The sequence below is a fragment of the Acinonyx jubatus genome, chromosome B1 (genome assembly GCF_027475565.1).
Source record: "Acinonyx jubatus isolate Ajub_Pintada_27869175 chromosome B1, VMU_Ajub_asm_v1.0, whole genome shotgun sequence".
NCBI lineage: Eukaryota > Metazoa > Chordata > Mammalia > Carnivora > Felidae > Acinonyx > Acinonyx jubatus.
The window spans coordinates 199,528,314-199,541,446 of NC_069382.1; the positions used below are offsets into that span (position 1 = coordinate 199,528,314).

The window sequence follows — 13,133 nt, forward strand, 5'->3', positions numbered from 1 at the left end:
AAAAAAAATTTAATAAATTAAAAAAAAAAAAAAAAGCCACATACTCAAACTCAAACCCAGTGTGGACCAGAAGCTGGAGCCGGTGGAGTCCCTCTGGCTATAATCAAGATAATCAATCACAGGCCTTTTAACGAGATCTCCAATGATTCTCACTATGCAAAAGAGGACAGTATACTTTCTATCTTGGTCAGCTTAACAAGAAAGCACAAGTTTTAAGTTTCTCTTACCTTATCCACAACCACTTCCTAGCAACGATAAAATTTTAAACTTTTCCACACTCAATAATCACAAAATTCTGCAGGTAGATAAAGTCTTCAACGGTTGCTAAACAATAATTAGGAAGTACTTATTTTGTGTGAGAAGCATAAAAAAACCATCTGATCGCTACCAAATATTTTAATTTTGCTCTATTTTTCTTAAATCCATTGTTATTGCTAACATGGCTAAACATGTGTGAAACTAACACATTATCATTAAAGAACCACACAATTTCACTACATCCAAGTCAAACCCTAAACACCGGCAAGTGTAACCAAAATCCTGTAAAAAGTACCTCCTCTTTCATCACACTGAAGAATACCCACATTTTAAAGTGTGAGGATCAGACTTTGCCCTCAGACACCCCAGCAAAGAGACATTAACCAAAAATATGAGAAAACGAAGAAAACAATTCTTCCAATATGACCTACTGAAAGCTGTCAGGCCACCAATGCAATGAGGAAGTAGAACGAGCCACCTAGCACTTGGTGCTTAAAACTTCCAAACTGGGGTTAGAGCGCAGCCTCAGGCTCCTTTCCAACCTTTCCTCAGCCAAGCTCCTCAACCTTCAGGGAACTCTGGCCACTCCAAATAACTCCGTTGTTTTGGGCATACATCTTCAAACTCAATTCTTGTATGGTCTGTGGCTCCTGCTTGAAACATCCACTTCCTACCTTATTTTGCCCAATAAGCTAACTCGGAAATTGAAGAAAATTACAGCTGCTTCATCCCCCCCACGGAATTTAACTCGCTTGATGAACTGGCACATCAGACTGACTTGTTCTACAGGAAAAGTAAGGATGGAAATTAAGGTGGAAATGGAGCCGCCTTGCTCTGGGCAGGAACTGGGTGAACAGGGTAAGCAGTCCTGGCTCTTCCAACTTCGGTAAACGCAATCATCTTCACTTCACCTTCCATAATGCGAGCAAACTTCGGTCAGCCCTTCCTACCACTTACCGAAGCGTTCTGCACATAAACACATTTGCAAGGAGTCGCGCGGAAAAGGCAAGGACGCTACGGCACAGCACAACCATGTTAAAACAACTATCAAAGAATTCTAAAACTGGGAATTTGAGCCCTCATCTAAATTCTTATTTTTAGTATCATGTTATTCTAAGACTATGCTTGAAAAATATGATTCCATGGGGCGCCTGGGTGGCTCAGTAGGTTAAGCATCCGACTTCAGCTCAGGTCTTGATTTCGTGATCCGAGGGTTCAAGTCCCGTGTCAGGATCTGTGCTCACACTCGGAGCCTGGAACCTGCTTCAGATTCTGTGTCCCCCTTCCTCTCTGCCCCTCCCCTGCTCATGCTCTCTCTCTCTCTGTGTCTCTTAAAAATGAATAAACATTAAAAACATTAAAGAAAAAAGAAAAATGTGATTCCAGGTTGAGGGCTGGCGAGGGAAAGGCCCAGACTACACACAGAACTGAAAAACATTGCTCATCTTGCCCTCATCCTGCCCTTCGTAATCACTTTCCTAGCAGTGCCCACACACCCCAGCCGGCAAGTGGGACTGAGGCCTCCCGACTCCCCAGCAGCTGCCGCTTCACTCTAACATGAGTGCTCCTACAACATTAGAGCCCTTTCAGAGAGATTTTAAGAAGGAATGGGAGGGGCACCCGGGTGGCTCAGTCGGTTGAGCGTGGCTCAGTCGGTTGAGCGTCCGACTTCGGCTCAGGTCATGATCTCTCAGTTCGTGGGTTTGAGCCCCACGTCAGGCTCTGTCCTGATGGCTCGGAGCCTGGAGCCTGCTTAGGATTCTGTGTCTCCCTCTCTCTCTGCCCCTTCCCCACTCATGCTCTGTCTCTCAAAGATGAATAAACGTTAAAAAAAAATTTTTTTTTTTTTAAAAGAAGGAATGGGACATCAGAAGTCATTTTAGAATTATGTGTCATACACAATTTAAAAATAAAAGCGCTATTTGATTAGGGGAACCAAGGACTACGATTTCCCCAATCCACAACAAAGTCTTTCTTACTGGTGATCTAACTGAATACAGCAACAATCACTAACTGAAAAAGGTGCGTTTCAAAAAACCAATCTGTTAAGCTAAATGACATTTGTGTGTGTGTGTTTTGTTCTCTACAATTTTATCAGAGGTGTTAAGTTTATGGATCCACCACATTCCAGACACAGAACATTTCCCTCACCACAATGGTCCCTCTTAGAGCCACACCCACCACACGCTCCCTAACCCTGGTGACCACTCATCTAGTCTCTATGCCTCAAACTGTGTCCTTTCAAAAATGTTATACAAGAAGCATGAGAGAGTATGTGGCCTTTTAGGATTGGCTGTTCTCACGGGCATGATTTCCTTAGGAGTGACATAAGCTGTGACAGGTATCGGGGTTTATTTCGCTTTACGGCCGAGTAGTTTCACCACTCACCTGTTGAAAGGCACCTAAGCTGATTCCAGATTTTGCCATTATGAGTAAAGCTACTACAAACGCCGTGTACACGTTCTTGTGTGAACATAATTTTTCACTTCTCTGGGATAAATGCCCAGGAGAACAACTGCCGGGTCAAACAGTAATTGTATGTTCGGTTTTACAAGAGACTGCCAAAACGTTTTCCAGAGTCGCTGTACCGTTTTCTACGCCCACCAGCAATGATAACGCGGCCGAGACCAGCATTGCGTGCTGTCAAAGTGACCTTTTAGAAACACGAATCAGATCACTTGTTTTACCACACAAGCGTGCATCTGGTCAGAGTAAGCTTTGAAGTCCTTACTCCTTCGGTGCACAAGGCCCCATCTGGCTGCCCCTCACCACCTCTCTTCTCCCCCGCCCCCAACTTCCTCTCCTATTTCTGCCCTTCATTTTGCTTCAGTCACCAGCCTCCTTACTACTCCTCAAATACAGAACGCACGGCTACTTTTCTGTTCCATCCACCTGGATCTCTCTTCCAGATATCCAAATGCTTGCTCCCTCCATTGTGCCCCAGCATCACCTTCTCAGCGCACTTTATACCCTAAATAAAACTGCACACCCCTGCTCCCCCTTATTCTTTGTGTATTTGTTTCTCCCCATACTATTCATCACCACTGGTCTTGCTCACTGCTATAACCCCGGGGCCCAGGGCTGAGCCTGGCACAAAACTGGCACTCGGCTGAAAGGGCTCCTTCCAGGTCACCTAGTCCAAGCTCCACTTTAGTCCCCATTCCCAGTAACTGGGAGCTCTCCATGCCCCCTGAAGCTCACGTGTCAGGGTGACAACCCACTTTGCAGCCACACAAATGCCCAATGGCCCTGGGGCAGAGACATGATACTCCTCAGCTACACCTGGACAAAGCAGCCCAAATCTTCCCTCCCAAATGCTGGCGGCATTGTTAGCAACAGAGCCTGACCATCTATGGTGGGGCTTTTTAAGATTTAACATGAACAGATTGCTCACAGAATTTGTCAAAATGCAGACTCTAGGGGCACCTGGGTGGCTCAGTCGGTTAAGCATCCAGTGAGCCCTGCGTGGGGCTGTGCTGACAGCTCAGAGCCTGGAGCCTGCTTTGGATTCTGTGTCTCCCTCTCTCTGCCCCTCCCCTGCTGTGCTCTGTCTCTCTCTCTCAGAAATAAACATTTAAAAAAAAAAAAAAAGGTTTTTTAATAAACAATAAATAGGGGCACCTGGGTGGCTCAGTCGGTTGAGTGTCCGACTTCGGCTCAGATCATGGTCTCACGGCTGGTGAGTTCAGGCCCCACGTCAGGCTCTGTGGTGAACAGCTCAGAGCCTGGAGTCTGCTTTGGATTCTGTGTCCCTCTCTCGCTCTGCCCCTCCCTCACTCATGCTGTGACTCTCTCTCAAGAATAAATAAAACATTAAAATAAATAAGTAAATAAGTAAAGAAAGAAAGAAAACATTTAAAAAAAATTTTAATGCAGACTCTGATTCAGTAGACTTCAGGTGCAGAAAAGATTCCACACTCCTTATAAGCTCCAAGTGATACAAACTGCTGGCCCTAAAGAGACCGCACTTTAAGCAGCAAGGACCTATGGCAGACCACGTCTCTAACACATATTCCAGCACCCGAGCTGATTCAATTCAACACAACATTAAACAGGGTCTTATACTGTGTTTTATTTCTCCTTCTCATCTGAATAAGACTAAATGTCCTGACGGTGGGCCCATTCCAAGGTAGTTTACCAAGCGGCTGGCTCCCTTTCGGGAGCTACAGGTAACAGGGGTCGGGACTCTCTCAGGTGGACAGAATTCATCAGCGGGCCATTTGAAACCAGGACAACGTGAAACCTTTGCCTCGAAGTTCCAAAAGTCCTTTTTCAAAAAGAAATTCGTGTCAATGTATGAACTGTCACTGAATTATACACTTTAAAATGGTTAATTTTGGGGTGCCTGGGTGGTTCAGTTGGTTAAGTGTCCAACTCTTGGTTTCAGCTCTGGGAATGATCTCACAGTTTGTGAGTTCAAGCCCTGCATGGGGCTGTGCACAGACAGCACGGAGCCTGCTGGGGGTTTCTTTCTCCCTCTTTCTCTGCCCCTCCCTGACCTGCACATTCGCACTGCTCCCTTCCCCGTCCCCTCAAAAAAATAAATAAACATTAAAAAACAAAATAAAATGGTTAATTTTATGTTATGTGAATTTCACCTCCAAATAAATAAACAAGAAATTCCACAATATTATACAGCAATCAGTAAGAATTTTATGCACTACTATGGAACAATGTCAATGAAAAATACAGGGTGATCTCAATCATGAGAACAAAAACAGGGACACATTTAAATGCTTGAATATGCATTTAAAAAATCAGAGAAAACGACAAAAGACATTTAATAATTGTTATTTTTAGGGAATAAGACTAAGGACAGACTAGGAGGAGGGCTTTGTTTTTCATCTTCTGAGCCGTCTGAAGATGTTTTACAATGTGTATGTGTAACTTTTATAATTTTTTAAACTAGTTAATAGAAAGGAACCAGAAAAGAAATGGTTCACAAAAGTGGTCCCATCCTATTTAATCTAGGGGTAAGCAAACTACAGCCTGCATGTTTTGGGCCAGTCTCTGAGCTAAGAAATGTTTTCACATTTTTAAATGGTTGATTAAAAAAAAAAAAAAATCAAACAATAATATTTCATGACATGTGAAAATTATATGAAATTCAAATTTCAATGTCATCAATAAAATTGTATTGGGACACAGCCACACTCCTTCATTTACATATTACCCCTGGCTGCTTTTATTTTACAATGGCAGAGTTGAATAGTTGCAACAGAGACATGGTGCCCACAAAGCCTAAAAACGGCCGACTATCTGACGGTTTACAGAATAACTTTGCCAATGTTCACAGATTGGAAGACTCAATACTGTTAAGGCGCCAATACTCCCCAAATTGATCTACAGATTCAATGCAATCCCCATCAGAATCCTAGCTGGCCTCTCTGTAAAAACTGACAATCTGATCTTACAATTGATACAGAAATGCATGGGGTCCAGTATAGCCAAAACTATCTTAAAAAAGAACAAAGTTGGAGGACTCAAATTTCATGGTTTGAAATTGTGATAAAAAATACAGTAATCAAGACTGTATAGTATTGGAAGAGGATATAGACATTTGGACCAATGGAATAAAACTGAAGGTCCAGAAAAAAATCCATACGTTTATGGGCTATTAGTTTTTAACGAGTGCCAATACAACTCAAAGGGGAAAGAAGAATCTTTTCAATAAACGGTGCTGGGAGCGCTGGAGATCCACATGCGAAAGAACGAAGCTGGACCCTCACCTTACACCATATATACAAATTAACTCAAAATGGGTCAGACCTAAATGTAAGAGTAAAACTTACAATTCTTAGAAGAAAACATGGGAGTTCTACATCTCTGTGACACCTAAAGCACAGCGACTGAAGACAAAATAGAAAACTGGACTTCATGAAAATGAAAAACTTTTGTGCTTTCAATTCAAAGGACGCTACCAAGAAAATGAAGAGACAATCCACAGACAGGAGGAATGTTTTTAAAAATCATATATCTGATAAGGGTCTAGTGTGCAGAACACATAAAGAACGGTTTCAATTCCACAATAAAAAAGACAAGTCAGCTTTGAAAAACTGGAAAGCACGAGGGCAAGGCCTTACAAACTAAGTACAAGAAAGAGGGGCGCCTGGCTGTCTCGGTCCGTAAGGCAGGCGCCTCTTGATCTTGCGGTCATGAGTTTGAGCCCCATGTTAGGTGCAGAGATGAAAGAAAGGAAAGGAAAGGAAAGAGGCCAGGTCCCTAATCTTGGTGTTCGGCCTCCTCACACAGACTTATTCCTGTCTTATAATAAGATCTCGCCTGTTTAGGCCACTGCAGCAGGGTTTTCTGTTATCTGCAGCTGAAAGTGCCCTGGATGAGAATACCAAGCACAGCTACGTCACCTCACGCTTAGCAGAGAGGAACAAGTCCTGTTGGTTCCACCTTCAAAATTCAGTCACTTGTCACCCTGCCACTAGCAACATCCTGACGGAGCCCACCACCCTCTCACCTGATCACTTTAACAGCTTCCTAACTGGTGTCCTGCCTCTGCCCGTGCTCCCCTTCACTGTTCTCAACCAGTGTTCCTTGTAAAATGGAACTAAGATCCTGCTGCTCCTCTAACCAAACCCTGCGATGACTTCCCACCTCACGTAGAATGAACGCCAAGGTCCTTAGTGCGCCCACCAGGAAGGGCCTACCGATGTGGGTGGCGCTCCCTCTACCTCTCTGGCCTCACCCGCTAAGAGTCTCCCTCTCACTAATTCAACCAACCAAACGAACCCCTTGGTCTTCCTCAAACAGGGGGGCCTTTGGACCTGTTCTCCCGCCCGGAATGCCGCTCCCCCACACACCTTCATGGCCAGACCTTCGACTCTCTTTCACGTGTTTATTCAAGAGCCACCATCTCAATGGACCTTCCCTGGAAATCCTCTCTAGAATGTCAACACCTTATCAACCCTGACGTCTCCTAGTTCCTTTCCCTGCCTTGCCGTTCCTTCTTCTTCGTTTATCACTAACATACTTTATACTTTACTTATCTATCCTGTTTATTGTCTGTGCCCCTCACTGAGATGAAAGCTTCAGAGGGCAGAGCTTTTTACCTGTTGACGGCTGTAGCCCTGCAACTGTTACAAGAGGCACCCATCAGTTGTTGAGTAAATACTTATTGATGAATGAATAATTAAAGCTAGGGGGAAACGACAGGAAATCTGAAGGAGAGTAAGAAAGAACCAAAGGCAACTGTCAATTGCCTCAAAATTACAGTTAGGATGGTCCCAACCTCTGGCGCCCCTGCACGCCAGCCTTGCTGAGACCACAGCCAGTCCCACCCAGAGGCCCTGCATCCCACGTGCTGAGCAGAGAGCAGGCACCCGGCTACTTCGGCTGCAGCCCACACACGGCTGTGACGCTACAGTTTCACACAACAGAGGAGGAGAACCATAAAAATAGAACAGATCCTTTCCAAATTGTTTCTGGACAATCCGGGGAATGGGTTTTTCAGCTGAAGCACCTGAACAGAAATGCCAAGATGCAATTTTGAGTTGACTACTCAAAATTAATGAATACCTGCTTTCTCAACAGCAAATGTCTAAAAATACGATATTTGTGCATTTTATTTAAAATAACTACAATTAGGCCAATGTAGCTGATTTCAGAGCATGCTATGAACCTTTAAAAGTTACTGTTCTGAAATACTTTTGCTTTAAGTAATTTAAAATCTATCTTCATATATGCATGGATTGAATCTGTAAGGATACACAAGGAGGAAGAAGAACAGAGCTTGCCTCTGGGCAGAGTTAGGTGCTCAAGAGAAAGGAGTGGGAGAGAGACATTTTATTCATTACCTTTTCGTAACTTCAGAATTTGCATCACATGAATGTACTACTTGCGTGAAAATAATAGATTACGCTTTTAAAACAAATCAATCACACGTTACCTTAACATAAAGTAATGAAACAACATCTACTTTTGTCAAGCCAGCTTTACAAAGAAATCTCTTTATATCCGTATTTTGAAGTTAAGCAAATTCAGGTTCTGTCAGAGCAGCATAAGAAACAGATGGCATATGTTTAGACAGACCAAGTGTTCGAACAAGCCCACAGACAGTGACAGCAGTAAGGTCTCCCTTCCCACCCGAGCCCTGCTTTATGCTTCCTGTTAACAAGAGCCAGGCAGTGTGTGAACTTCCATGGCATCTACCTCCGGGATGAATTATGATTCTGGAATGAATTACGATTATAAATTAGCTGCTGTAGAAATAAGTCAAATTGTTTTAATTTTTTTTCTCTAAATATCCAAACATAGAGAAATATCCAATTTTTGTCTAAATATCCAATATTTCTTCACCTCTTAGAAGAAAAATTAATTTCTCAATTTTTCAAGTGTCTATTTATTTTTGAGAGAGAGAGAGAGAGAGAGAGAGAGAACATGCACGGGAGGGGCAGAGAGAGGATCCCAAGCAGGCTCTGTGCTGTCGGTGCAGAGCCTGATGCAGGGCTCCATCCCGCAGGAGATCATGACCTGAGCCAAAATCAAGAGCCTAACAGGCGCCTCTATTTCTAAGTTGTATCCTGACGGATAAGCCAACATTACTCCCCATAATGCTCACTTTCTAATTAAACGCTCAGGACACGGCAAGGATCACGTCAGCAGCCTAACAAATACGAAAACCTTACTAAAAATGGATCAGTCGTAACAGAGTGAGTTTCTCAAAAACTGTCCTCATCAAATGCCACCTTGTACACATCCAGAAGGAAAATAAAATGCCCTGGAGGGGGAGAAAGGCCTGACCTGCAGCAGGGCGCTGCTCAACTCGGCTCAACTCGGCTCATGAAGACTTCAAGGGAAAAGCGCCTGGGTGCTGTCAGAAGGTCCGGTCTCTTTCTGTCTCAAAAATTCTCCCGGCACAAGCAACAGAGACCCCCAGCTTTCCAACACTACCAGATGTCACCAGCGAAGGCGACAGGAGCCGCCTGCGGGGCCCGCAAGCAGGCTGGACCACGACCCCGGTGTAGCGCGCGTCATTCATCCCCCCGCAATTAACCGCTCCCTCTGCAAGGGGCTGCTTTTATTTCCAACTGAAAGCAGGCGATAAGCCTGTCAACTCTTCCTAATACTTGGGCCAATTTTCTGATTTCTCGCTTCTTAATAATAACCTTCTGAGCAGCTCACCACGTACTTGGCAAACCCAACTCAAGCGTCTGCAGACGAACTTGGGCTTAGGCAAGCGGCTCTCCTGCCGATGCCACCGATTCCCGGAGTAACGGAAGTGCCCTGAGAGTGACAGCCTCGAGTCACACAGGCTGCTTCAAGAGCCCCCTGGAAAAGAACCTCCCGCTGGGCCGGGCCCGCACGCCCGCGCCCTCCCGCGCCCCGCCACCCCAAAGGCATGATGTCATCGCTGTCCCCCCATCACCCCAGCTCCAATGCCTGGCGCGTCGCGAAGTGTCCTGCGCCCAGCGCTCCTCCCTCTCAGAGAGGAGGAGAGGGAAGGCAAGGGAAGGGAAGTGGCGGTCTCGGCTCTCCCAAGTTCTGCTCACAGCACAGCCCGTCTCTTGCAAATACAAAGCAGCAAGTTCCTTCCCTAACTTCGCACGCCGGGAAAGGCAGAGGACCGGGGCCGAGCCCGCGTCGGTGCCTTCAGCGGAGGCCCGTGAGGCCGTGCCTGCCTGCGGAGCGGCGCAGACGCACGCGAGGGGACCCGGGCAGGGCCCCGGGACGGGGTCTCGCAGCACGAAGGGCGACGATGCGCCCGGAGCTCGGGGGCCGCGGGGCCGGGGTCTGCAGGGACGCCGCCGCTCCCGGCCGTCGCTGGGCCGGAGCGGCAGCGGGCCCATACTCACGGTCGGTGAAGCGGCTCCTCGGCCACGGCCGGGCCGGGGGGCGGCGGGGGCGGCGGCGGGGGCGGCGGCTGAGGCTGAGGCAGCGGCGGCTGCGCCTGCGGCAGCGGCTGAGGAGGCTGAGGCGGCGGCGGCGGCGGCTGCGGCTGCTGCTGCTGTTGCTGCTGCTGCTGCTGGAAAGACTTGAGGGATTCGAAGGCCTTCATCAGCTTTTCCAGAGTCGCCATGGCGGCCTCCCGCACCGCGGGGACAGCCCCCGGAACCCTGGAGCCGACTCGGGGCGCCGCTCAGCAGCGCGGCAATGAATGGGGCTCGAGGCCGCAGGCAGTAGCGGAACCGAGGCTCCCGGCCATCTTGGAGCCGTCCCGGCAGCCCCCGCGGCCGTACGTCCCGGGACGCTGCGCCGGCGGGGCGGGGCCAGGACGGGCCGGCGGGATTGACAGCCAATGGCGGCGACCTCTGCCAATGGCCGACCGAGGCGCCGGCCCGGCCGGGTCCCGCGGGGGTCACCTCTCTGGGCCGCGGCTGAGATCACCGCGCCGCTGAGATCACCGCACCGCCCTCCGGAGGGGGCGGGGCAGAAGGGGAGAGGCGGGGCAAAAGGGGAGAGGCGGGGCAAGGGGCGGGAGCGGCGCCGCAGGGGGCGGGACAGAGGGCCGGCGGGGCGGGGCGGGGCGGGGCGGGGCGGGGCGGCACCGGGGAGCGCGGCGGAGCGAGCCCGGCGGGCAGGGCAGGGCCGGGTGGGGCAGAGCGGGGCCGCGTCCCAGCCCCTGGGGGTCCGTCCGGGCGGTGGGGAGCACAGGTGCCTCGCCTCGCTGAGTCTGCAGCGCGAGGGGGAGCGGAGGGTTGGCACGGGGGTAAAAATCTGCCTGGTCGGTGCCTACTACCCGCAGAGGCTGTGGCTGGTGCAGCAAGAAGCAGCTTTGACCCCAGAGATGGCACCCGCAGCAATAACTGCCCGATCCTAGCGGGTCCCCTTCAAGGAGACTACTGCTCCACAGATGTCTGTAGGGCACCTCCTGCTTGGGGTGGGGCAGGCTGGGGAGAAGGGTCCTGGAGCGGAGGTCGGTGAGTCAGCAGAGGACCACAGGGGACAGTGGGGCATCCAAGGGCGGCCATCCAACCTTACTGGCGGGGAGTGGGTTCGCCCCAGAGAGAGCTGCCTTGGGGGGAGGTGATGCATGCCTAGGAACCTCCAGGGCGCACTCAGGGCAGCGCCCTACTCTGGACCCACAAGCCACAACTCCCCTTTCTCTCACAGCCTGTCAGTTGTACCAGGCGGTCAGTAAAGGGAAGCCCAGCGGCACCACAGAAGTTGTCCCTGAGGGGATAGCAACAGGGCCCTCCTTCAGGGAAAGGGCATCAGAGCATCATGCCACCAGCCTCCAGGTCCCAGTTCCGTGATGTTAATAAAGACCTTGTCCACGGGGCCAGGCCACGTGCCAGCTCAGGCACAGCAGGCCACAATGGCCGGGCTCCAGGCTGTCAGGTGCTGTGGTCCGCTGACGTTTAAGACAGCGCAGTGACCCCCTCCCAATATCCATGCCCTTCTATAGTCCTCTCCCCTGGAGTGTGGCCTGTCCCTGGTGGCTCGCTCGTAACCAAGTGAATAAGGCAAAGGTGGCATTCAGGATTAGGCTACAAACTGCTGTGTCTGTGTCGGGCGAGGCCACGTGGCCAACAGTCCGTGAGAAACTCCTGCCTCCTGGAATGGGGATATATTGGTTGGCACTTGAGAAGTCGTTTTGGGTCATGAGGATGAAAACCACATCCTGGCAGGATGGAGCTAGACGGAGCCAGGGCCCAGATGACTGGGCCATTCCATCCTGGCCTGCCTATCTCTGGACTTCTCAAAATCTGTGAGCCAGAAACAATTCTATTTTGTTTAAGCTCCTGTTACTTTGGATTATTCTGTTTATATGCTGCTAGACCAAATTCTAAACCGGTCCAGAGAGGTTGAGTCATGAGACCTTATTTGCCCACAAGAGATCACGGCTGTTTCAGCCACGGCAGGAAGAAAGTCACCTGTCCAGAACTTACTATGATCCTGACAGGAAGGCCTTTTAGAAAGGGACTGTCATGAGAGCAGATTGTGTTTAAATTCAGAGAAAAGTTTGGCATAGTCCAAAACAGAGCCATTAAAGATGAACACAGGTGGGTGTGCAGTTCGGCCTGGTGTCTCCAAAGCCTTAAAAACAGGCATAGTCCCTGGGGCTCCTGGGTGGCTCCATCGGTGAAGCGTCTGACTTCGGCTCAGGTCATGATCTCGGGGTCCGTGAGCTAAAGCCCCACGTCAGGCTCTGTGCTGATCGCTGGGAGCCTACAGCCTGCTTCAGATTCTGTGTCTCCTTCTTTCCCTGCCCTTCCCCCGCTCACACTCTGTCTCTGTCTCCCCAAAATGAATAAACATTAAAAGTTAAAAAAAAAAAAAAAAAAGACAGGCATAGTCCCTGAACAGTAAAGACACTTCTGGTAATTTACCCCAGGGAAACAGTCGCGTATACGTGAGGACGATCGCTTATTACAGCAACACTGAGGACAAAAAACATGGAAACAACATAAATGCTGGACAGAACAGGTGGCTAAATGTATCACGATCCATCCACAGGACTGCAGTCGCTCAGATCCTGCTTTAGGAGAGCATTCGTGACACAGGCAAAGTGTGCAATGCGTGAGCACACTACTATGCATAGCATGACCTCCGCCCCTTTCTTTTTTTAAAGAGGGAGAAGAAACTACACACACACACACACACACACACACACACACACACACACACAGAAAAGGGACCTGGTCAGTAAGTCTGTGACAGTGACTCTTGTGAACAAAGAAATAATAGGTGATTCGTATCTTAACCTTTGTGTTTTTTCTGTATTTTTCAAATCTTCCACAACGAACTTGTACTATTTAGTAGGAAAGAATGTAAAAGAGTAGGTTTGGGTGGGGGAGCTAAAAACGAAAGCCTAGCAACACACTGGTGACAGATCCTGCCGAGGGAGAGAGGGAGATATTTAAAGCGCCCAGCGCCCCGCACAAATGGGGTACGGTGCAGCTGGGGGCGGACGCACACTC

At 48.9% G+C, this 13,133-nt stretch overlaps 1 protein-coding gene across 3 annotated transcripts in view; it reads right to left on the bottom strand.

Moving 5' to 3' along the window:
- The window catches only part of HTT (huntingtin), a 145,984-nt gene extending 135,402 nt beyond the window's left edge, over positions 1–10,582 (bottom strand). For 2 of the 3 annotated variants that reach the window (XM_027071080.2, XM_027071023.2), the window contains exon 1: positions 10,065–10,575. In XM_027071080.2, coding sequence (XP_026926881.2) covers positions 10,065–10,288 — 224 coding nt within the window. In that variant the 5' untranslated portion in view covers positions 10,289–10,575. Of the gene's footprint in view, positions 1–10,064 lie in introns of all 3 variants that reach the window. The other variant, XM_027071126.2, reaches the window with a different exon arrangement.
- Between the last annotated feature and the right edge of the window lie 2,551 nt (positions 10,583–13,133).